The following is a 24,862-nucleotide window of genomic DNA, read 5'->3' on the forward strand; positions in this document are numbered from 1 at the left end:
CTACGAATAGAAACATTAAGTATCATGAGGTTACAACTCAGCCTTTGAATACAGATGAATACAGTTTAGTCTGGAACAGCTTAGTGAGGTGAGGAAACAACCCCGATGATGTCATTTAGGATGACCTCAAAATATAAATTTATGACAGAAAGTCTCTTGTTTAAAAAACAGAGGCATGAGAGCAGAGAGGGACGGGGGCAAGGAGGGTCTAATGAAAATGTTATTGAGTTGCATTATGGGAAGTGTAGGAATCAGTTTTTTTCCATACAAGGAACTAATAATGAGGATATTTCTGATGTTATGGAAGTGTATAAATCTCTGGAGTACCATTTTAATGCAATGAATTATTAACAAGTTCAAAATAAAATCTAACTCAAAGTCCACTTACTAGGTTTCTCCACATCTCCTGGTCTTCTTCAGCGGATGCAGTTTAGTCAGATGTCATGAGGATAGCGCAGTTGTCATCATGTGATCTAAGTATGGATTCATATACAACTGAGCAAACTCTCATCAACTCAAGAAGACTGTGAGCTGCAGTTGAAAGGTCCAGAAAGAGACAAATTCCTCTCATTTGCCTTTGTCTTAGTACCCATGGTCCACTGAATCACACATCTTCTTCCAGCCATGAGTCCAATGCAGACACATTATGTAAAATGTTGGTAAACTATATACACTTTTGCTTTTTCTTCTCCACATTTCCCGATTCTAACCTCTACTGTGTCCTCTCTTCCCCTCATTCACATTCAATCAACCCCTACTCAGCCCTGCAGTTGGAGAGAAAAAAATAATAAACCCTGAAATAATAGCTTAAACTGAAGTATTACTTTAATACTTCAATAGAAATAACCTGGTTCCAACATTTTGAAAGGAGCAGGCTCAGTTGCCCGAGGCTACGCTGTAATGTGTGAGTGGAAGTATATGGGCTGTCACTTCAGATTAGAGAACAGTCTCAGTGTGCCTTTGACGGAGAGGCAACAGAGGTAATAGAAGGTGGAAAGGATTACAGTTCATAAAAAAATCACATATGAATGGACATAACCAACAATGAAAGATGTCATTTTCAGCACAGGCTTGTTTTACCACCAATTGGGCCTGAATTACAGCTATTGTAATGGCGTGGCATGTGTGTGTGCGTGTGTGCGTGTGTGCGTGCGTGGTATTGAGAGGTTTTGTGTTTAATGTCTCTCTCTAACATCTGCACAGCTGCATTATTTGCTTTGCACTGCAAATTAATCTACAATTATTGTTCACAAATATCTTTAGCTTTGAATTTACGGCTCTGTCTAGCCTCTGTGCAGTTTGGAGATATTGATCATCAAATATGTGACATACCAGCTAAAAACATCGTCATTCAACCTTTCTGTAACACAATAACACCAATCAATAGCAACCGCAACATCATCATAAGCATGACGGACAACAAAAAAGTCAGTGAGAAGAACATTATCTCATAACGATTTAAGATGCAGACAGAGAGCCAACCCGATTAGACTGTTATCAGCTCATTAAATGAGCGCTATCAGTTGTTAAGCCACATAGATGTGGGTGAGTAGGGGCCTGCTATACCTACTACGTTGTAAAAGTGAAAGCAAAACTTAAAAGCAACACGTTCTAACACGTAAAACTGAACGTTACGTTTTTAACACAAACAAAATAACTCTGTTTGAAAATTGAAAGTGAAACTTAAGGTTGTTAACACAAAGACAACTACACGTTGTTTGTTTCAATCGTGATGTAAACCCCGGCATCCTGGGTCATATATGTGTTTTGTGTCCCATCGCCCCTGACCTTGACTCCATATGTAGTTATACTCTGTCTATACTACAGGGCCTGACTTCCTCTTCTGCTCCTGTCATAATTATTACAGTCGCTAGAGGTCGCTGTTGTTCTTGTATTCCTTCTTTCGTTGCTCGCCCATGTGAATCGATGGTAAAACCTACTTTTGGGTGCAGCAGGCCCCTTCTGACCCACATCTATGATCCACATCGACACACATTTATTTAATGCAATTTTCCCATTTTCTTTTCTGTGTAGAAAATGTATTTGAGATTGTCATGGCCTATAACTATTTTGATTTAAAGGTGCAGTTTGTAGGATTTGGTGGCATCTAGATGAAAATATAATAAATAAATCCTTGCGGGCTGCTGTCCTGTTTGAACTTCAGCACATTTCTGCTTCTTCTTTGTATCCTAACCAGAGACAGATGTTGGAACTTAGATCTACAAACTTCTCTTAACTTATATTGGAAGTGATAAGCAAAATATCTTTGTCAAAAATATTAAGAAAACTGAATAAATGGGCATTAAATAGTTCCCCATTAATTGCTGTGATATTTTTTCAAATTTTTTTTATTCAAGCTTTATCTTTTATATACATAGCACATTGTAGTGCTTACCTTTACCACATATATCGGTATGTGCAATATCTTCAACAAATAACACCATCACAGATGTCTTAATAGACCCGTCTGTCTTTCAGTCCCAACATTTTGTTGATTACTTCCTGCTGCAGCATTCCTTTCTGGATCAGGTGGAAACTTACAGAAGCACTGACCGTTAATCACGTCGTGGTTAATGTGTACAAGACTTCATGGTTAATGATCATAGTTAAATGAGAACATGCATCTGCTTTCTTTTGGCTTCTTGTGCAATTACAGTAATCTACGCAGAAAAATGTGTTATTGAATACAATAAAATTATTTTCTACAATTAAACAATTTAATTTAGCAGATGCGTTTGTCCAAAGCAACGTACATCTGAGAGTTTGTGCAACACAAAATATTTTTGAAAAAGCAAAATATTTTCATTTTAGGACGTTGTTTTCCATCCAAACATTGCTCTGCTTCCCGGTGTACTTTATTCTCTCACAGTTGTCAGTGTAATAAATAAGATGGAGAGTAAGAACAAGGCACTAATTTGAGTTTTAGTAAACTGTGGTTGTAGGAAAATTGCAATATAAATAGATTAAGCTAGGGTACAGACAACAAGGATGTTTGTGATGCTGTCAGTATTCCTTTGGGTGCCAAAATATTGTTTAAACAAGTGATTCTTTTAAATATATGCATGTGAATGATGTACACATTTATTTGTGCTTAATTTGGAGATGTTTATCACCATATTTGATATAATATAATGTATATAGTACCACGTGGCTTGCTTGCTTGCAGTGCATCTTTTATTGTTATCAATTTGTCATTTAACACAAATCCTGTTAACTACAAATAATTAACCTTTTCTCGCTAACAATAAAGTAATTTATCCATCATTGTAAAACTGCATTCTAGAGGAGTTATGTAAAGATATATTATTATAACATGGAGTTGCTCACAATGAAGTTTCACACACATTTTTTTGTAATTTGCCCATTTTCTTTTCTAAGTAGTAAATGTATTTGATATTGTCATATACCTAACTATTATGATTTAATAGTGCAGTTTGTAGGATTTGGCGGCTTCAGGATAAAAATATAAAAAATAAATAAAAATTAATGAATAAATTGTATTTTCCCATTTTTTGTTACCTCAAAAGTGTTTTTTTATTCCATCTCTTTTTCCAATCTCAAAACAAGTCAGAGATAATCAGACATCAGACTTTTATTATTATTATTATGATTATTATTATTAATAATAATAATCATAATAATAATAATCATAATAATAATAATAATAACATGATTTAGGGGTTGCCCTTAAATAATATATCAAAATGTATAAAATAAAATAGACATTTTTACTAAAACCCATTAAATCCTTATCACTTTGAGAAAACAAGTAGGTTACTTTATACTGTAGGGTATTCTATACAGCTGAACAAATCTAACTCTATCTATAGTGAGATAATGTAGAGCATAAACCCCCTGTTACATTATTTCTCCTTTTAATTTTGTCTTTGCAGTGACAATACCAGTTATTACAAAATGTCACTTAAACCCCTGAATGCACTGTTTGGTATTTTACGAGCAGTACTTGAAGGCAGCATCAAGGCAAAACCTGTAAACCAACCAGCGGTCCGCCTTTTGGTCACCTGACTCCAAACTCCAAGTCACGTGACTGATATTCCATCCTCGCCATTTTGCAATGTGGGAGAGAGAGAGAGAGAGGGAGGCCACTTCTTTTCTTTTTATGACTGAACGAATAAAACAAAGCAGTTTTATGTGTTGAGGACAAAGAGCGACGAGTCTTTCTGTGTCAGTGAGTATATATTCTTTATAAAAACACAGCCACGTGGCTTCTCCTTCACACATTAACCTGAAAGATAGTTAAAATGCTCTTAAAATGTACACTAAGCTAGCTCTGTGTGAGACTCGTGTCTCTCTCTCTCCTCTCTCTCCTCTCTCTCTCTCTCTCTCTCTCTCTCTCTCTCTGTGTGTGTTTGAGTAGCTGTGAAGCTAAGAGTCTGTCTTCTGCTGCCACATGCTCACATTTCCTTTCTCCTTCATGTGAAAGTCTCTTTAGTGTGGCAGCAGCTCTAGTAGCATGTCTGATAACATGAGCTAGCAGAGTTAGCCTGGTGGTGTTTCAGTGGGAGGCTGTGATCAGCTTCACTCTACAGGGGAGGGAGTGGAAGTGGATGAAATATTTTTAGATCCTGACATAACAGGTGCTCATCTGAGACTGTAGAGCACATGATGGTGTCTACAGACCACAGGCACTTCATAAAACTATAGACTACAGCAGGTTTATCTTTGACACACTTTAAGTTATCTGAGTTGCTTATTTGGCACATGTCCATGTTGCTTGGATTAGACATTTCTAATAGAAGTCCATTAATGTTGACTGTCTACAGAGAGGATACACTGAACACTGGACTACAGCAGGCCTAGCTTTTTGTTTATAACTATTTTTTATTAAGAAGCATGTGCATGTCAGTGATACAGACTTCTGTGGGGTGTGCATCATGCCTCATTTTGATATATATCAACAAAAATAGACAATACTAAGGGCAAACAAAAATGGAGACAAGTTAATACAAAGAACATAAGAAGTGAAATGAAAACAAAACAAAACACAGACATCACCCTAAGGCACACAAATCAGGGAGACATTTGCGCAGGCCTAGCTTTTTATCTTTGACACACTTTTAAGTTATCTGACCATGAGTTGCTTATTTGGCACATGTCCATGTTGCTTGGATTAGACATTTCTAATAGAAGAAGTCCATTATTGTTGCACTGAATTTATTCCAGTGTTAATAATACCACTGGGCCAGTTTCAAGCTGGATAACAGCCAATGACTCTTGCATGTGGTAACCCTTTCTCCTAATATGCATCCCACTGTTTGGATATAGTCACACAGAAGCAGAAGTAGGAGAAAGAGGAAGGTGATTTGCGGTCAGAAAGAGGAAAGTTTTTATATTTGCAGATATGAAAGGAATTTAACCGCATGAGTTAGGACCATTTCCCTCATTGCTTGGTTTGTAAACAGATGCACATGGTGCTGCACATGTTTGCAAGCCTGTCTGTTGAGGAGCAGTGACAGGGCTTATCATGAATGAGTTAAGCTGTCACGCTTGTCATGGTGGTCATTTGGGATCCTTCCCTGTTCTTCTAAATAGCCAATCCCTTCACTACACTTGTAAATAGTTTTCTTGAGGTAACAGTTAGACAATGTCCCCATTTAACTGATGAACCCAGAGGTCACTGTTACACTCTAGCCGTATTTTTCAATTGCTTGTACTCATGTTCGCTGTTCAAGGTTCAAGGTTCTTTATTTGTCGTTTGTCAATTCCAGCAAAGCAGTCATTGGCAATGAAAATATTTGGTCTCAGGTTCCCTCAACAATTGGGGGAGAGAAACGGGAAATCACTCAAGTAAATGTAAAAGCAAAATGATAATCTAAGGCATGTATATTATATATGTGTGTATATACAATATATATATATACATATATATATATATGTATATATATATATACGTTTATTTTTAATATTATTTTTGCTATATTTAATGCCATATTTATTTTTTTATTTAGTCATTTATTTATTTATTTTTGCAGGTTCCGTCCTCCATAATAAGTGTCCCCCTAACATTTTGATAAAAGTTGTATTTTTTTATTTCATATAGCACCAACCAGTTTCTCTTTGTTCCCTTGTGTCTGCCAGGTCATGGAGGAGATCAGCAATGTAGCTGTTCTCATCACACACTCCTCCACTGCCAGCTCTTCCTCCTCCACTCCGTCAGCACTGGGATCCCTCTCTCAAACCCGAACCCAGCCAGAGGCAGAGGAGGACGCCTCCCACAGTTTTCAGCAAAAACAAGCTACAGATTCCCTCATACAGGTGATTGAGAAGCTCAGCAAAATCGTGGAGAAGCGGCCCCAGCGCCGCTGCTCCTTGGCGGGACAGAAAAGGGGAGGAGGAGGAGGTGAGGAGGGGACGAGGGGGAGCAGAGGAGGCTCTCCCATAAAGAAAATTAAGAGGAACTGTAAAGGGCAGGAGAACGCAGAGGAGGTGCAATTAGATGGCAGCACGGCTGGCGCTGCTCTTTCTTCACCCGTGTCAGGTGACGATAACAACAACAACATTGCCTCCAGGGTCACGGAGGTAGCTGACAACCCCAACAGCGGCGACCACAGGCGGACAGTGACGTGCTATCAGTGCAGCCTGTGCCCCTATCTCTCCCAGACGCTGCCCCTGCTGAAAGAGCACCTGAAGCAACACAACGAGCAGCACAGTGACCTCATCCTCATGTGCTCCGAGTGTCGCTTCACCTCCAGAGACCAGGGGCAGCTGGAGGAACACGTCAGGCTGCACTTTGGTAAATGCAAGGAAGAGGTTTTAAGTAAGCAGGATGGGGAATGGACTGGGAGCGGTGGCAGCATAGGAACCGAGGTGATTAAAAGCTCGTTGGAGCTACCACAGAAGAAGAAATGGTATAGCTACGAGGAGTATGGATTGTACCGCTGCCTGATCTGCAGCTACGTGTGCAGCCAGCAGCGAATGCTCAAGACCCACGCCTGGAAGCACGCCGGCCTGGTCGACTGCTCTTACCCCATCTTCGAGGATGAAGACGGGGCGACCCCGAGGAGAGACGTCCAGGCTGCAGCGAACACTGCTGCAACCACAGAGGAAGTAGTTGTCCTTTCCCCTGTTCTTCAAGATAAAAGCATGCAAAAGCTGCCCTTCAAGCTCCAGCTCTGCATGCCAGTGGATGTTGAGAACAAACGGGACGTGCTGAATCATCCGGTTTCCGATCTCAATGAAAGTCTAAAGACGGAAGAGGAGGAAAGCGTGTACCCCATCAAAGACCTGACCTCCGAGGTGCCCATGGTGGAGGTGCAGGTGACGACGGAGGCAGAGTCTGAGGCGGAGATTGATAACGCTTCCATCGCGGACAGCTTACTGTCATCAGCTCAGAAGATCATCAACAGCAGTCCCAACAGTGCCGGCCACATCAACGTGATTGTGGAGCGCCTTCCGTCAGCTGAGGATTCAGTCATGGCGACTAACCCACTTCTTCTCAGCCCAGACGTGGACGGGGACAAGAGCTTACTGGATGCAGAGGTGAAAGAGCGGGATCATGTGGTACCTGTAAAGGATGAGGTGGCCCCTGACAGCCAGCCTTTAGGAGCTGAAATTAAACCCTCTGTGGGTAGCGACTCTCCACGTGATGAGAACATTCCCCCGGCTGGTCGCAAGAGGACACATTCTGAGTCTCTCCGCCTGCACTCTCTGGCGGCTGAGGTCCTGGTAGCTATGCCTATGAGGACCTCCGAACTCCCCACTGCCAGCACCAGGGTATGTCTGAAGACAGTCGCAGCCCAGGCACAGAGCCCAGACACGGGCCAGAAACTCATAGAGGTGACTACAGCTGGACAGACGGCTTCTGACGTAGAGACGACAGCAGCTCTGTTGGACTTGGAGCTTCACGGCGAGGGCAGAGAGGAAGATCTGGGGTCCCTGTGCCTGGGGGAGGGAGACGAGGAGGGCCCTGCAACCAAAGCAGGCATCAGCCTGTCGCTGCTCACCGTCATCGAAAGACTCAGAGAGCGCTCGGACCAGAACGCCTCAGATGAGGATATCTTAAAAGAGCTCCAGGACAACGCTCAGTTCCAAAACGGAGCCGTGGCCGGCGTGGTCACAGGCAACGGAATGGACGGGTTGGTCGCCTCTCCTGATGGCGGTCTGGTGGACTACATCCCCGGCAGTGAAAGGCCATACCGTTGCCGCCTGTGTCGCTACAGCAGCGGCAATAAGGGCTACATTAAACAGCACCTACGGGTGCACAGGCAGAGACAGCCGTATCAGTGTCCAATCTGTGAGCACATCGCATCGGACAGTAAGGACCTGGAGAGCCATATGATCCACCACTGTAAGACCAGGATGTACCAGTGCAAGCAGTGCCCAGACGCCTTCCACTACAAGGTGAGGAGACGCCAACGCTCACATGCAGCATTCAATCCTGTTACTTTATATGAGATTATTTAATCCTTGGGCCTCACTGGGGACATTTTTGGCTTTTTAATTTTGGCTGTGTTAATGCATACGCTATACATTCTGGCAAGGGTTTGATTCAACTTGAGCTATAATAAGTCTATAATAAACTGTGTAACTAATATACAGACACTCAGACCCTTAAGGACAAAAATGTCCCCATTGAGACCTATTAAAACATCAATTTTTGATACTACGGCCATTACAGCATAAAACATGCATTCTATTATACCATACTTTCAATCTAGAGCCCTGACTTCAAAATTTTAGTTTTTGTCATATTTGCAAATACCTGCTATTTTCCTGGTCTCCACTAGGGGCATAGCTGCTGTATTATGGAGCACTGCAGTGTTTGATGCATGCACCAATACCAAAGTTGTTTCTAATCGTTGGCATTAATTGTTTCTATGGCATTTAAAATAAATTTAAAAAAATACAGTAGTATCATGTAAACAAACTGGCATTTAAAGTAGAGATGCACCGATAAACTTTTTTTCAGTTCCGTTCCCATACCTGAATTTGTATATCTGCAGAAACGTCTATAATCCCATGATCGGAGCTCTTTTTGCATCAAATTTGCATTGCATTGCAATTTTGCATTAAATGTAAATGTATTCCAAAGCAATTTATTTGAACAGTCTGTAGGTTAAGTAAGCTTCACATACAAACAGATGTAGGAGTGCAAATTGCTATGGTAACTCATTTGAATGTTTTGAAACATTTGAACAAATCACTAATCGATTTTTATACATGAGTTCAAAAGTAATAAGAGAATTTCACAGAGGAGTGCGACGGCAAATTGACAACCCCTTCAGAAGGTTTTCAAAGTGAATATTTTAAATAAAAGTGCAAGAACTGTGTAGAGAAATAAATATCTCCACTATCAAGTAAGTTAAAAACAACAATGTGTGTGACTGCATCTTAAATCTGCTGCACTGTGAAAAAACAAACCAGAACATTAGAGCAACTTATTTAAAGTGAGGCGCAAGGGTTAAATTGTGCAGTATATTCTAATGTTGAGGTAGCTGGTGCTGTAGTCTGAACTAACCTCTCGGCTCTTCATCATGGTAGGTTAGACAGATGCAGGCCATGCTGAGCCAGATGCTGAACAGAGACATTGTTTATGTATTTGCCAGTAAATGTAACACTGGCAGTCCACCACTTTGTTCCCTCCGGCTCACTCGCACCACTGTGTAACAGTTTCCAACAACTGGACTCCTACAGTTCTAATTGTCACTTTTGTCCATGTCCTCATTATTTTTTTGTAAAAACACATTTCACAGGAAGTTTATTTTCCAAGTTAAAATGCCAAAAAAATTCTCCGGTTGAGAATGTGATGCTGTTCTTTTTCATACATGACAGTAAACTGGATAATGAGACTTTTGGTGGAATGAACGAAGCAGTTTGAATGTGTTACATTGAAATTATCCTGGTCAATTTTTCACTATTTTATGGACAAAGCAATTAATTGAGAAAAATAATGGTCAGATTGAATGATAGAGGATGTTATACATATCACCTGCTTCTAAATCAGGGAACATTCAGACATAAACAGGTGATTATGGTCTTTTAATAAACACTTGTTACTGCCAGCTAGCTCCATAGTCGTGGCAGTTTTTGGTTGGAAGACAACAAAGGTCACCGTGTATTTTATGTAATATTTTGAAAACAAAAAATTTAATTTTTTCAAATATCTGCGTAATATCACAGTATATTGGTAGATTAGAGTTCTTTGCATGACTGTAATGCAGGCAGTGGCTTATAAGGAGGTATGAAAATCCATTACACCCACCCCAAACCATCACAAACGTATGCATCTATGTACATCTGGAGGCAGATGTCAGCATGTGTGAGCGTTTCATCGTCCTCAAACACTAAGTTTATATTTGCTATGAGACTTCTCTCCTGTCAACATCTGTGTTTATTTCTCAGCAACCCAAACACTAAAGATGAGTTGAGGCCTAAAGAGATAAGTTAAATTACGTCTGTGCCTCGGGTTGATGATACAGGAAAAGGAGAAATCTATTGATCCCGTTGCTATCATGGAACTCCAGCGCCCATATGCAGCCGAGATTATTCATCATTCAACAAGTTCATCACATTATTCCACAGCTTTGGGAGTTAGGCTCAGAAAGTTGTTGTAATCGTGAAGGTTGGTCTCTTAAAAAAGGAGTAGGCAGTGTATTGTTGGCATCATTGGGCAAAAAATCCATGATAACCTTTCTGCATTTTGTAATTCAAGTGTACTGGGAGACTTCTGCACTTCATCATAGCTCTGTTTTCAGGCTAAAAAAAAATCTAGGCCATGACAGGAGACTTTGGCCAATCACAGGTCATGTCAGAGAGAGAGCGTTCCTATTAGCTGTTCTAGAAATACAGATGTGTGTGCACGTCCCTTCAGATGGTGAAAGCCTGATTCAACAGCGGAACATCCTGCAGGAAAAGTTGATATTCCAGCATTAGCAACAACTGCCACTGCAAAGCAACCCAAAAAAGGAAGACAGACTTATCAAAAAGAGAGTCTGGCAATATAGGCGAAGAGATGGAGAGAAAATGTTCGGAGCAGAAGGCCAGACTATTATATATTATTATATTAGCAACACTTTCTCTCCATCTCTAAAACGCTTCACTGATATTGCAGCTTGCTAGAGCCTCGAATATCAATATGTCATCCCAAATTGCTTTACAGCGCCAAAAGTTTGCAAAGAAAACAGGAGGGTAATTCTCATAGAATTGTCACTATTTAACAGCATCGGGATGATGTTTGAAATGAACGACTAGTACTCCTTCAGGTTACTGTATGAAGCTTGTGCACGTGTCTGTGCTCGTCTGGTGGGAGGGGCTTAGGACAGAGAGAGGAGAGCTGCAGAATGAGGGCTGTATTTTCAAATTCAGGCATGTTTTTGACTTTTCCAGAAAACTGCCTACCCTGGGGCACCACTTGAATTACAACATGCTGAAAAGTTATTAAGGAATTTTTGCCCAATGACACCAAAAATAAACTGCCTCCCCCTGCTTTAAACCAGCACGTTGCATCAGTGAAGATCACTGCAGGTCCACAGTTTAGATATTTTGTTGAGACTGACTAGTGCAAAACAGCATTTGTCATAGAATATTCCAATAGAAGACAATACGTTTCTCATCTTTTTGTCAACCTCCATATCTACGGTGCCTTTAAATGTATTTTCTATTCCATAGAGGCCACAAATGACCACTTTAAATAAATTGGTGAACCATTATGCAACCTCAGAATTTCTATGTACTTATTGTACCTTGTCTAAAATGATCAGCCTCATACATTTTCATTAAATCAAATTAGAAAAAAACATCACATTTGGCTGGTTTACTAGCAGGTTCCAAGTTGGTAAAAACGTATATTTGAAAATCTGTTTTGAATGTGAACTGTATGTATTGTCATTTCTTTGTGTAGAAATCTGATGGTGTGTGTTTTCCTCACTTAGAGTCAGTTAAGAACTCATGAAAAGGAGCACCACAGCTTCAGTGATGACATGGCAGCCCTCACCCCAGTCACTGAGACCGTGGCCATGGTGGAGGAAGCTGAGCGGGTAACGGATGAAGGTAAGACGTGGTTTTATGGCCTCATTATGTGTTAAGATGGGAGCAGAGATTGTTACTATGTATTTACTAGCTGACACTCATCAGAGCAGATCTCTTCTGTTGCCATGTTTTGCATTTTGTCAGTGTTTTGAGGAAGTTGTAGATTTGTTTTCATTTGTCGTCTATTACAGAATGTGGTATGCAGAAGATGTACAAGTGCGACGTGTGCGATTACACCAGCTCGACATACGTTGGAGTGAGGAACCACCGTCGGATTCATAACTCTGACAAGCCTTATCGGTGAGTTGTTAAAAAAATACCTTGCAATGCCCCACTATCACCTAAAAGCATGTACTCACACCACCAATCTAGAGTAATGAATTGTCCACAGGTCCTGAATGAAGTCTTGAAATGTCTGAACTTAAACTAAAGGTGATTCTTGCAGCAGCTAGGAGCAACTGGTGTAGGATTTGGGTTTTTAATAAGAAAAGCTATGTAGGAATGTATGTGATGTGCTATGCAAAGCAATTGATATTACTGAAAACATCAAATAACTAAAAATCAGCTGTGATTTTTATGATTCTTCTAGCTTACGTATAGATGCCAGGACGGTATGAGCATTTCATTGAAATGTGAATAAAATCTATGTCCCGTTGCAGTATCTGTGAATGTCATATGCTGACAGGAAGTACAAAGTAACGTAAAGTAAAAAGCAACATGGACCCCAGTACTGCAATTCCGAACTATACACAAACATGGCACACAGTGTAAAGGTAACAGAGGAAAATCAGTCACAGCCATAAAGTGTATATTAGACGGGGATGAGCCCTCAACATGTTTCACCTGTAATAGTCCTGCACTGTCCACCTTCTGTCAACACTAACTAGACTAATGACGTCAATCACACATCTGAGGAGACGCCCAGGTGGAGCAGTGTTCCTTATTTGGAGCTAAGGTTTGGGTCGGTGCTATCAGAAATCAACCTTAAAGTTAAGTCATCCCTCCATGCACAGCTGTTTAGAATCAGATTCTGGTTGGGTGAAAGATAATTAAACTCTGTAATTTATGGAGTAACCACGTAAAAAGTATGCGAGCATAATGAATAATTTATTTAAGTGCACATGCTTCATAAATATGAAACTGGTGCCGTTTCAACACCTGCCTGTTTGACTGATGAGCAAGACTGAATTCAGTTTCAGTTTCTGGTCGTCAGCGGTTTGTTTCAATATGAAATGTATTTGTGATAAAATGTATCTTCATAATAATCAAAGTAAAACTATTTAAAAACACACAAGACAGTTTGCAAATACCTTTAATTAATTAACTATTTATTTGACTTAATACTATACTTAAACTTGGGCTCCATGTACTGTTGATATAATACTTACCCTATATACTTACCTCCTTTAAAAATTTTGGGTTTTGTTAGTTTTCTAAAAACAAATATTTGTTTGTTTTAGTTAAACTGTGTTTTATTGATTTGATATGTTAATGATAGTGGCAGAAATCACACCTGACATTTAGGCGTAGCTGTAACGACAGTGACATTAATAAAGTAGACACCAATCTGTATTTTTTGGAGACTGATTGCATATTTTTGGGGACTGATTGCATATTTCTTATCTGTTGCAAATTGGATATGAACTTTACAGACTTCTGTGTTCATTCTTTTTGCAGACTTTATCCTGCCTTTAGACTATAATCTTTTCATCAGTTTCAGAGATTTGCAATCTTTTATGGTTTTCTTTCTACATATTAGAAGTAAAACTTGAATAAAATGTGCGGCTGCCACTAGCTTTGAGTGAATAGAATATTTTTAGACTTCAGTATAATTTCTGTATTTCGGTTGTGTCCTGTGTAGTAGTGTTAGTGGTCAGTGGATGTTGCATTTTCAATGGTCACTTCCTATTTCAGGCAGAGTGAGTTAACCAAATATTTGAGGTCACCGGCCGGTCTTGCTTTTTATGTGCTGGCTCTCATGCAAGTGCCTGAGCTGTACTTGTCATTTCAGAAAGGTCCATTAGATGGCAGTACATGCTCACTGAGTGATCTCACTGTGTAGCCATTGTCACACTTTCTCACATGGCACCCTCACTGCTTCTCCCCCACACACACACACTCAGTATTAGCACAAAGCTGCCATGAGGTGTGAACACATACAGATGTTTGCGTCAGTTTCCTTAACAGCGTGCTGTCGTCGCCTGTCCTCTAGGGTCAAATGTGCATACAACAATACTCGCACAACAGGATTTCTCTCTGCTCTGGAAAAGGTCAGGTGGCATCTAATTGCTGTTTCTGACCAGAATGGTCAACCATCACGTCAGCCAATAATATGAGAACAAAAAGTAGATGATCCAGGTATAAATATTCCAGCAAGTACACTCAAATTGGTGAAAACATCCAAACTTAGGCAACAAAGAAAATAGCTGCAGATGCCTGAATAAAGCAGGGCTGTCGTTGTGAAGGAATTTCCCCTGCGGTGATAATGATTGGCTCAACAGTGTGATATGCAGTATTTTCTTTTTCTTTCTTTTTTTTATTATTTTTTTTTTTAACCTAATTTTAGTGCCATATGAATAGGCTTCATTGTTAGGCTATTATTAGATATATTTTTCTTTTTAAATGACAAAGATAATAGTTCTAAAACAAATTAAATTCGTCATTGTAAAATGCAGAACACAGAAGGACAACGAGGCGCAGAAGTTGAACTACTTGAACTGAATTACTTACGTGGTGGAAAATAATTCATTTTGCTCAGAGTTAACGTTATTGTTCCAAAACCCAAGACATGACATCAGCTTTATTCGTTTGCGATATCAGACGCATAGCATGAATTTCAAGTTTTAAACACACTATTATGGTCTATAAGCTAACATTAGCATTGAGCTGGCTCTTATCTGATGAACTACGGACGCAAATGTTTTGTAAAGATGTAACTTAAACTGTAATGTCGATGATGTGAAATATTCTTAAAGGAAAATGTTTTATGAGAGTACGACTTTTTAATGCCATAGCAACAGACAGATCGGCCGCTGATCCATGAACCGGAAGCAGTAACTTAACGTTACGTTACGTTTTTCACCAAAAAATTTTTTTGTTGGGGGAATCTAACCGACAGTACTCAACATAGATTATAAATGCTTGAATATAAAAACAACTCCTTGAATTCGGTTGATAAATGTAAACGTTATAGTGCTTTTTATCTAGAAAAACGGCAGCTCCCCCGTCAGTCCTGACCTCCCCAATATGGCGGCAACGTTGACGAACGATCCAAAAGCCAATGCGGCATCTACACATATCTATCTATGGTTATATCAGCCCACCTATTGTAGAATTGTCATAGTAAAAGCTATGATAGAAACTAAAATATGTAACTTGTTAACAACAAAATAAAATGATAAAAAGGTAATAATAATAAAACACAAATTATAACATATTTCTGTTTTTATATTTGCATAATCTCATTTAATCTATCTAAAACAACTACTCTATTGAAACAATGTGCTGTTAGACTTTTGTTTTTGTTTTTTTTTCCTCATAAATTGTTTTTGGTTGGTCAAATCCGTCTTTTTAAATATTCTAGCCCCAGTAAACCTCAGATGATCAAGAGCGACTCTTTGTGTTGCTGCCTTTTATTTTAATGCAGTGCAAGTGGCCGTGAGTCGACTGTAGCCTCCGTCTGCAGTCCTTGTAAAGTATTTGCCTGGAAGCAACTAAAAAGCCAGTTTCATCTTCCAACCGCAACATCCAAAGTGCAACAAAGTAGAAAATATTGTGATCTATTTCTTTTTCTTTAAGTGGCAATTTCCTCTCTGTTTTTCTGTAAATCCCTTATCTCCCTTCAGGCTACAAGTGTAGAGAAGCAAAACGATGACCTCAAATGGCAAGCGTGTTTAACTAAGACGCTCTATCTCCAATGTTCTCTCTCTCTCTCTCTGTCTCTCTATCTACCAGGTGCTGTAGCTGTGATTTTGCCACCACCAACATGAACAGTTTAAAGAGCCACATGAGGAGGCACCCTCAGGAGCACCAGGCCGTGCAGCTGCTGGAGCAGTACAGGTGAGAAAAACCTCAAACACAAGTCCACCACAGAGAGTGAATGAAAGGAATGATGCTGGACCTCTGAGGTGAGAATGAAGCGCTGTAGCTGGATATAAAGAAGCTGGGGTTATCACAGTCTACGTAGGTCTGAACCTGTGTGTGTCTATCCTGGTGTCAACAGACTGGAGAGTTGAGAAATGGGCTTCTGATTGCAAGGTTAGTGGCTGGTGGGTGGAGAACGTGAATGGGAGTGAATACGCTCTCCTCCTTGAAATGTTAAATATCCTCAACCTTGAGCGAGGCACTGATTGCAGATTTCCACTTCATTGAATCCCTGCACTCACATGCTGACACATATGTGCTACCTGCTGATACCAGCTGATGGATTTATTAGTAGTTTAGCTTTTGAATTCATGCTAAAATCACATATCTACAATCCCACAGTCCCGGTCGGTCTTCTTTGGTTCTTTGGTGTGGTACGTTAGTGGTAAGAAAGCAGTGTTTGTTTGGACCACCTGTAAAAGGCAGATCTGGGTTCGGTTGTGTGGTCTGCACCAGAGTTCGGTTGACAGCTTTAACACCAGCCCAAAGGAACCAAACCAAACATGTAAACTAGGGCTGAAGTCAAAGTTAACGCAACTTGCGAATTTTAGGTTGTAGCGGGCTCAGTTTTAAAGCTAGAGTGAAGATACTAGTATTATATGAAACTAGAAAACCCAAGGAATCCATTGGTAGTCATAGTCAAGTCAGCACACTGACACACTGACAGCTGTTGTTGCCTGTTGGGCTGCAGTTTGCATGTTATGATTTGAGCATATTTTGTAATGCTAAATGCAGTACCTGTGAGGGTTTCTGGACAATATTTAATTGTTTTGTGTTAATTTATTTCCAATTAACATATATACATACATTTGCATAAAGCAAGCATATTTGCCCACTCCCATGTTGATAAGAGTATTACATATTTGACAAAGCTCTCTTTAAGGTACATTTTGAACAGATACAAAATTTGTGATTAATCACGATTCAATATTTTAATGGATCGACAGCCCTAATGTAAACACATTACAGTTTGTTGGGTGTGAAAAAACCTAATATGGGAGGAGCTTAAAAAACGCTGGATCCTACACTTCCCATAATGCATCTAACAGTATATTTTCAGCCCTCCTTCAAACTCGATATGTAATGCAGGGTTTGTTTTCTAATTTGTATTCTCCTTGCAAAACTTTCATTCATAATTGCCAACGCAGCCTCCATAATTCTCGATGGGGAAAGAGGCAGAATAAATATGCAGAAAAACCCGATATGACCCCAAATCACAGAGATGCTGATTCATACTCATGAGATTTTCATGACTTGGAAAACATCGTAGCAGCATCACACACCAGCCTAGTGCGATATTTTAAATATGCACATCAGCACTGGCTGCTTTATGATGAACCTGTTGTCACAAGATCTCGTCCAGTCCGTGTGTTTGAGTTCTTTATCCTAAATGAAAGGAACTTCAAGAATTTGAATAGTTCATAAAGACGTGATCCATAATTCTTTTCATTTTGTGAGATGACTTCACTAGTGCACTGTAAATCCTATTTCCTCGCTCCACTCTCTCAGGCTCAGTATCCCCTGTGGAGTCTCGAGTCAGGATGATTCCTCTTGATAGAAAGTAGAAGAAGGATTAGTTGAACGTCAGTACGCATATTAAATCAACTTGGACTTGATCCTCTCTCACTCTGTTGCTCATCTTCTCTCCTCTGTACCCCCCATCTATCCCCTCTCTCTTCCAGGTGCTCTCTGTGTGGCTATGTGTGCAGTCATCCGCCGTCACTCAAATCCCACATGTGGAAGCACGCCGGAGACCAGAACTACAACTACGAGCAAGTTAACAAAGCCATTAACGAGGCCATCTCCCAGAGCAGCCGGTAAACACATGAACTCGAGCACAGCGCTATCTGTACTTTGACTTCCTTTCAGGTTTCAGTTCTGTACTTGCAAATATCTACAGTACACCATAGGCATGGATGTATTAAGAGAACTGGATACAGTTGGAGGCGTTGAACTCCCGTTCATTCTTATGAAAGTTGCTCAGTGGCGCATGAAGCCTTAAATGGCTTCTGGAGGAGCTGCAGCATTTATTTCTGCAAAAACTGCAACTTCCACTGAACACTCACTTGATATTCTCAAAGCCAAACTAACTCTCTCCTGCTCCATTAGCTCACTTGTCGTTTGTTGGCGTTAGCAGACTCCATTTCTAACTGAACGTTAGCTACGGTTGCACACTAAAGCCCAGAAGCGGAGCTGAAAATAAAGGCACACGTGAGCGTGCATGACGTCACATCCGTTGGATTTTACAGGAAAAAGGGGCCCGCGTTCTTCACATTAAAAGCGGTCTACAGGCTGATAGAGGAAACCCAGAAAGTCGCGGAAGGTCTCATTTTTTAGGTTAGATTACAACCTGTTCACACACTGGCAATACAATTTTTAATTTTTTTTTTAAACGTTTATACGTGTAAAAGCTTACATACAGTCCCTTTTTAAATAAAATATTTTTATGTTAGTCGTCATTAAACCTTGCACTACATTTGTGTACCCTTTCAGTGAATGCAAATTGTTGGATTTCTTTGACACCGGCACTAAGGAGCTCTAAAAATATCGTAAATGTTTTGCATTAATGCATTGAGATTAATGCTTATTGTTGGAGGGAGGGAACGACTGTTTCTTTGTAATTGTTGTGTTTTTGAATGTGAAGCTGTCTTTCTTTCTATTAACTGTACGCTTTCTTTTATCTCTTATTAAGCTAATTTGATATTAATGATAAAGCTTTAGCTATAGGCTATTGTTCTCCAGTTTGTTTGCTTTCTGAAGAAAATATTCAGCAACATTCAGCGAATTGCAAAGGTTGAACTTCAACGTATTCAATCCTCATTGTACTCATTAGTTCACGTTTTGAAAGATATAGCGTGACACCAATAACTGGCAGCTGCCTTACAGATACACACTGCGTCAGAGGTATAATAGATTATGGGCAGCAAGTAAATTTATACATCCAACAGATGTCAAAAAACACAAATAGCACACGGGCAATTTTACATTTTCGTCAATGGGCCAACACTGCCCCAAGAGTGAGATCTACAACTTGGTCATTTTATCTTGCTCCCTCTGTTGTTGTATTCTTAATGATGGTGATTTCATCTGTTCTTTCCCTCAGGGCTCCTCAGAAGCTGTCCGCGGTGCTGGAGTCGGTGGCAGAGCGCCCTGCGGTGGCCCAGCCCTCAAAGGACAAAGCAAAGGGCCCAGCGGAACCACTGCCAACACCCACATCAACGACAGCAGCTGGCCTGGCTGTGGACAGCTCGGCGGGCCTACCCACACCCACCACAGACCCTTCACAGTTGCCCGGTGAATCCCCGAGCCCCCAGGGGAAGGACCCTGCACAGCTCCAGTCTCAGTCCCAGAGCCAGCCGCGCGCCGGCCCGGCCCCCGCTGCGGGGGCGGGGCCGGGGCCGGGGCCGGGTCCCGGCATGGAATACTGTGTGCTCCTCTTCTGCTGCTGTATCTGCGGCTTTGAGTCCACCAGTAAAGAGCGGCTGATGGAGCACATGAAGGAGCACGAGGGAGACATCATCAGCATCATTCTCAACAAGGAGCAGCAGCAGCAGCAGCAGCAGCAGCAAGCAGAAGCACAAACAGCAGAGTGAGACCTGCCCTTCCCTCCCTCTCTTTATATTAACACTGACCCTGCACTCTCACAATGAGCTGCTGCCCACGAAAGTATTTCATTATGTTTCTCTTACTAGGGGTGTAGCGGTACGTGTAACGGTATTGAACCGTTCGGTACAGGACATTCGGTTCGGTCCGCGACATCTTTTCGATAGAAATTCTTGAGCGCGAGTTTTACCTGGAAAGTTTTGGTTGTTCTCTATCAGCTGTAGCAGCGCTGTCAGTTTGCTGTGTAAATAAAGCTCATGAATTGTGTCAAACTGTACGCCGACACTGTTAAACTGAAGTCGGGTTGATTAGCGGAGCGAAACAGAAACAGACTGGACATCGGGTTCTTCTCCCCACAGCGTTCAGGCAGCCTCCCGCTGCAGATTCAGACCGTGCCAAAGTAACTAATGATAGTGCTCACATCGCTGTGCTACAATGTGCCTTCACCTGTGTATTTCCAACACAGTCTCACAGCAGTTCATGAAATAGTCACGAAATTGAATCCATTTGATTCGTCTACATAAACATGAAATTTCCATTTTTTTGTGACGCGCAGCACGACTTTCAACAACGTATCTTTCGTGTATTTTCCTAGGAATGTCCAGCAACATATGACACACGTGTCAATTTCTGCTCCAGTCTTTTCAAAATAAAACTACTTTGTTAGGTTTAGGAAAAGATCGCGGTTTTGGTTAAAATAACACCTGAAGTGGCATAACTTAAATACGGAAGATACGTGACAAAAACTAACTTTACTTTACAGACATTTCTGTTATTTATTTTTGTTATTTAGGCCTATCTTTTATTGACAATATGCCAGTATTTGAGTGCGTTATCTGTTAAAGTAAGAATGATGGCCAATGAGCAACTACAGAATGTTAAAATTTAAAAATACATGAAAAGAAGTTATTTTCTGCATTTTCTTTATTTTCCCCATTGTATCAAAAACATACCGAACCGTGTCCCCAAAAACCGAGGTCCATACCGAACCGTGAATTTTGTGTACCGTTACACCCCTACTCTTTACCTCAAGGTGGTTGCGTCGGATGTCGAGGTGTAAAAATTTCACGTCTACTACACTATAGTATTGTCATGTCTCAGAATGTTCATCTGGTTCAGGTCGGTTGTTGTGTCAAAAAGTTTCAACTGTATCTGTGTTTCCATTCAATGTCAAGCAAACTTTTGAAATGTCGCAAATGTGAATTAGGCGCGTTTCAATCGACTGGTTTGAAGTGAATAAACTCGGCTACGGCGTAGTTTGATCAGAAGTTGGCACTATAGGCTGAAACCCGCCAGTAAACAGAGTAGAAGAAGAAGTAGAGGTCGCGAACCGGAAACAACACAATTGGGCAAGTTTCAGCTTTTTCAAGTCATTACAGCTAGTATAGGCATCTATTGAGACAAAGACAAGCATTCACGTTGTAGGAATATTCGAGAAGACGCCAACAGCGGAAACAGCTGATCAGTCGTGAGTTAAATGCTCACCAAGTCAGAATTTATGCAGCAGTTTTCATATCACATTTAGTACATCAATAAAACTTCCTCGATTGCGAAAAAAAAATTTTTATGCTCGCTTGAGATGGTTTTTTTCCGTTGTTGAACAAGAGTATAAGTTCTGCTTCAACAACGGAAAAAAAACACCTCAAGCAAGCATAAAAAATAATTTTTTTCGCAATCGAGGAAGTTTTATCGAATGTTGCCGTTTCCATTCAGCTTTTCTGATGCGATACGTGAATGGAAACACTTGTGAGGCTGCGATTACCGCTGTCCAACGCAGACACCTCGAACAGGTGTTGAGAAAAATGATGAAATTATTTGAGTGGCATATCCTTTTGGAAAAAAACAAAACAATGTTATAAGCTGTGTCAAACATCTTGACATTAAAGAGACACAAAATGTGTCTGTAGGGAAGGGATTCAGATTTCAAAAGGACAAACCCGAGCTCTAACCCAAGTTTATCTTTCAATATACAGGGACAAGTTCATACCTCACAAAACCATACAACCCCTCAAAGAAAGATTCACATATTTTCCAGTCTAATTCATATATTGACCATAAAGGCAGCTCTTTTATTGCTACTGTAATATTTAATGTATATGATCCGACACAGCTGAAGCTCTAGCCTAGTTAAGGAGGTACACACTCACCAATGCCTAAAGGCATGCATCACAGCTTGAATATGATTTTAATATTGATCAGTTTATTTTTATGCATGTTTCCGTTATGCCAATTTAAAGAGGCAAATGTTAATTATTATTTGCATATTTTTTTTGTATGACTGACTGTAATTCTATTTTTTTGATCATTTATAAAGAAACGTTATTGTTCTCAAAGGAGGCGTGGAAGTTGATGATTGTAGTCTACTGGCATCAGAGCTTTGGGTTTTAAGGGCATGTTGACAAAAGGAATGATCGAAAGGGAAGTTAGCGTAAGTCGGGCTGTTATTTTAAATGAATGGTGCCTAGATATTTGAAAGCAAGACTATGTTATATTGAATCAGACACACCTGTTTTCACTTGTGATTGTGGTGCTATAGGCTCACTTTAAGAGTTGTCACTGAAGGTATAGTCTTTTTTTTTTGTTCAGCCCATGCAATTTATGTTGTATATAATAACATTTTTATAATAACCTTTGCTCTTTTCTGTCGGTGTTTTTAAATACAAACTTTCTAGTGTCAAACGCAACTTGAAATGACTGCTGTCCCCAAGCTAACAAACATGGCTGAAATAAGAAGACATGGATGTGAAAATAAAGTTTGGAAGGCGATATGTTTTTTTTATTATTTCGTTTTTTTTAGGTTTATTGGCGCATGGTCTTCCTCATGTGCTCTCGTGTGATTGACTGTAATATAATTAATGCAGCTCTGGTATGGAAACACTCAACTCAGCGCAGTGTAATGACGATAGAACGGAAGCTTGGATCAATGAAGGCTTCGTGTTTACTGTGATGGATTGTCTCGCTGTGTGAAAGTTGTTTTTCATACAGAATGAGCGGCAGCAAATGGCTTTTTCTGAAAGGAGGAAAAATTGAAACCTAATTTCTCAAATGATGCCGACTGTGCATAAAACACCTGGTTGAATGTAAAGAAAAGGAGTTCTGGCATAGTCACCCAGATGCATGTTAGGAACAACCAAAATATGTGCGCACTTTAAAGGGATAGTTCGGGGGGTTTTTTGAAGTGGGGTTGTAGGAGGTTCTTATCCATAGTCAGTGTATTACCTACAGTAGATGGGGGGTCAGCACAATCCTAGTTTGGAGAAACAGACAGGAGTTACCGCACGGAAGCAAAGCAATGTACTGCTGTGGACAGAGGCAGCAGCAAAACATATTTTAGCCAGTAGTATTTTAGCCAAAGGCTCATCTAAAACAATATCAGTTTAAGTGTACGCTATATTTAGAATGTTTTCACCGCTTTATCTTGCCGTCAGACAGCCCTTTCCGACGGGGAACTGAAGCCGTTATATCCATCTATGCCCTCTTCAAAGCCACCAGACTCCTTTGACAAAAACTGTAATTTTACCTCGCAGAACACGAGTTGCTGCTCTACTGCTGCCTCGATCAGTTAGTTAGTTTGGTCTAGACAAGCAACTCCAGCGAGGTAAAATTACCGTGTTTTTTTTCAATGGAGTCTGGTGGCTTTGAAGAGAGCATAGATAACAGCTTCAGTTCCCAGTCGTAAAAGGCTGTCTGAGGGCAAGATGAAGCGGTAAAAATACTCTAAATATAGCGTACACTTAAGCAGGGACACACTGGGTTACGCACCCAGTGTGTCCCGGCTTAAGTGTACTTTATTATATTATATAAAAAATCCGAACTATCCCTTTAACGTTGATTCATGTCAAACTGCCATTCAGTCGGAAAACAATTGTTTCTAGAAAGCCTTGCAGGAGCATATTCCTGTTTCTGCTACAATCTTGCCTGAAAATACCCCGTCAACATCACATCGAAACATTGAAATTAACAGAAAATGAGACCTAGATTCAAGATAAGTAATATTCTTTTAAACCCATCACTCATCTCAACCCATCTAATGTATCATGCAGTCCCGTTGCGCTGTAATCCACATAGACAGAGGCTGAGGAAATTAAGATAAAATGAAATACCCACCCCCCCCACACACACACACACTCTCCACCTGGTACAACAGCTTGAAATTGTGTCTGCACACTTGTGTGCGTGTGTGTGTAGCTAAAAACAAGGATGGATGGATAAAACAAAATGAAATCTCTATCTCAAAGACCTGTTACCAACCTGGAGTTCTAATTATCATAGCAGGTTAATTATTGTCTGGGTTTTAATTTACATTTCTATGTGGCAGAATTAAAGAAGTTGATATGTCTAAATTAAAAAATAAAATATAAGTGGGATTTCAGTGCTCCTCCCGTCTGATTAACCTGGCATGCATGTAAATGAGCAGCGAGAATTACAGACTGGACAGACCACACCCACATACAGACACACCCCAGCCTCTCCTCTCACAGTACATACCGTAGTACTTCTTTTGCAGTGAGGGATTACCAATATTTCAGGTGCGCTCCTTCTCGGTTTCACTTTTAGTACAAATAAAGTGGTTTAGATAATCCGGCTAAACTGTCGGTTTGTTTGTCTGATCGTCTTGCTTTGTGGTGGCGATGTCCTCATGTTGGATTTCAGCAATTAAATGGCTTGCAATATATTTTTATTGTCAACAATTCCCACGAAAAGACCAAAACCAATGACTCATCAGTCCATCTGACAATAACAGCGAGGTGAAGTCCCGCCCCTTCCGGTGGACCCCATGGGACCTTAATTAAAAAAAATGTAACTAGTACTGGGTTGTTTATAATCTAGGACACTGGTAAAATAATGCAGTGATAATGCAAAAGAGATAATTTATATAACCCATCCACAAATCATTATATTTACAGTCTAATCCAAATATAAACAAGAATATTAGCCACTCCGAACATACTATTGGAAACAATAGTAGCTTATTATTGCCTATATCACATAAATTACATGCCTGATAACTAAACTGCAAACACTTGTTTGGCCGCAATTGTGATTATTAGGTTACAAGAAACGTTAAAGTTTCATAAAGACATACCTTTGTTATTACCACGGACATACAGTTATGTGCACGCCATGA

The 24,862-nt window shown here is 40.3% G+C and overlaps 1 protein-coding gene across 2 annotated transcripts; it reads left to right on the top strand.

Annotated features, from left to right (window-relative positions):
- The first annotated feature begins 4,025 nt into the window (after positions 1 to 4,025).
- Positions 4,026 to 19,797, top strand: znf507 (zinc finger protein 507). Of its 2 annotated transcripts, none has more exons than XM_037754866.1 (7): positions 4,026 to 4,185; positions 6,100 to 8,361; positions 11,892 to 12,009; positions 12,180 to 12,288; positions 15,943 to 16,047; positions 17,814 to 17,948; positions 19,235 to 19,797. In XM_037754866.1, exons 2-7 carry the CDS (start codon positions 6,103 to 6,105, stop codon positions 19,722 to 19,724), a joined length of 3,216 nt encoding a protein of 1,071 aa, XP_037610794.1. In that variant the 5' UTR covers positions 4,026 to 4,185; positions 6,100 to 6,102; the 3' UTR covers positions 19,725 to 19,797. The 2 variants fall into 2 exon arrangements, with proteins under 2 accessions (XP_037610794.1, XP_037610786.1); XM_037754858.1 differs by having other exon boundaries at positions 4,027 to 4,189.
- The last annotated feature ends 5,065 nt before the right edge of the window (positions 19,798 to 24,862 follow it).

Source organism: Sebastes umbrosus, chromosome 2 (genome assembly GCF_015220745.1).
Source record: "Sebastes umbrosus isolate fSebUmb1 chromosome 2, fSebUmb1.pri, whole genome shotgun sequence".
Taxonomy (NCBI): domain Eukaryota; kingdom Metazoa; phylum Chordata; class Actinopteri; order Perciformes; family Sebastidae; genus Sebastes; species Sebastes umbrosus.

What these genes read in the sequence shown, in the direction of transcription:
- znf507 (XM_037754866.1), top strand. Translation starts at nt 6,103, where the DNA reads ATGGAGGAGATCAGCAATGTAGCTGTTCTCATCACACACTCCTCCACT. An exon ending in CAGACGCCTTCCACTACAAG is followed by an intron (nt 8,362 to 11,891) that starts GTGAGGAGACGC and finishes TTCCTCACTTAG; the next exon opens with AGTCAGTTAAGAACTCATGA. An exon ending in TGAGCGGGTAACGGATGAAG is followed by an intron (nt 12,010 to 12,179) that starts GTAAGACGTGGT and finishes CGTCTATTACAG; the next exon opens with AATGTGGTATGCAGAAGATG.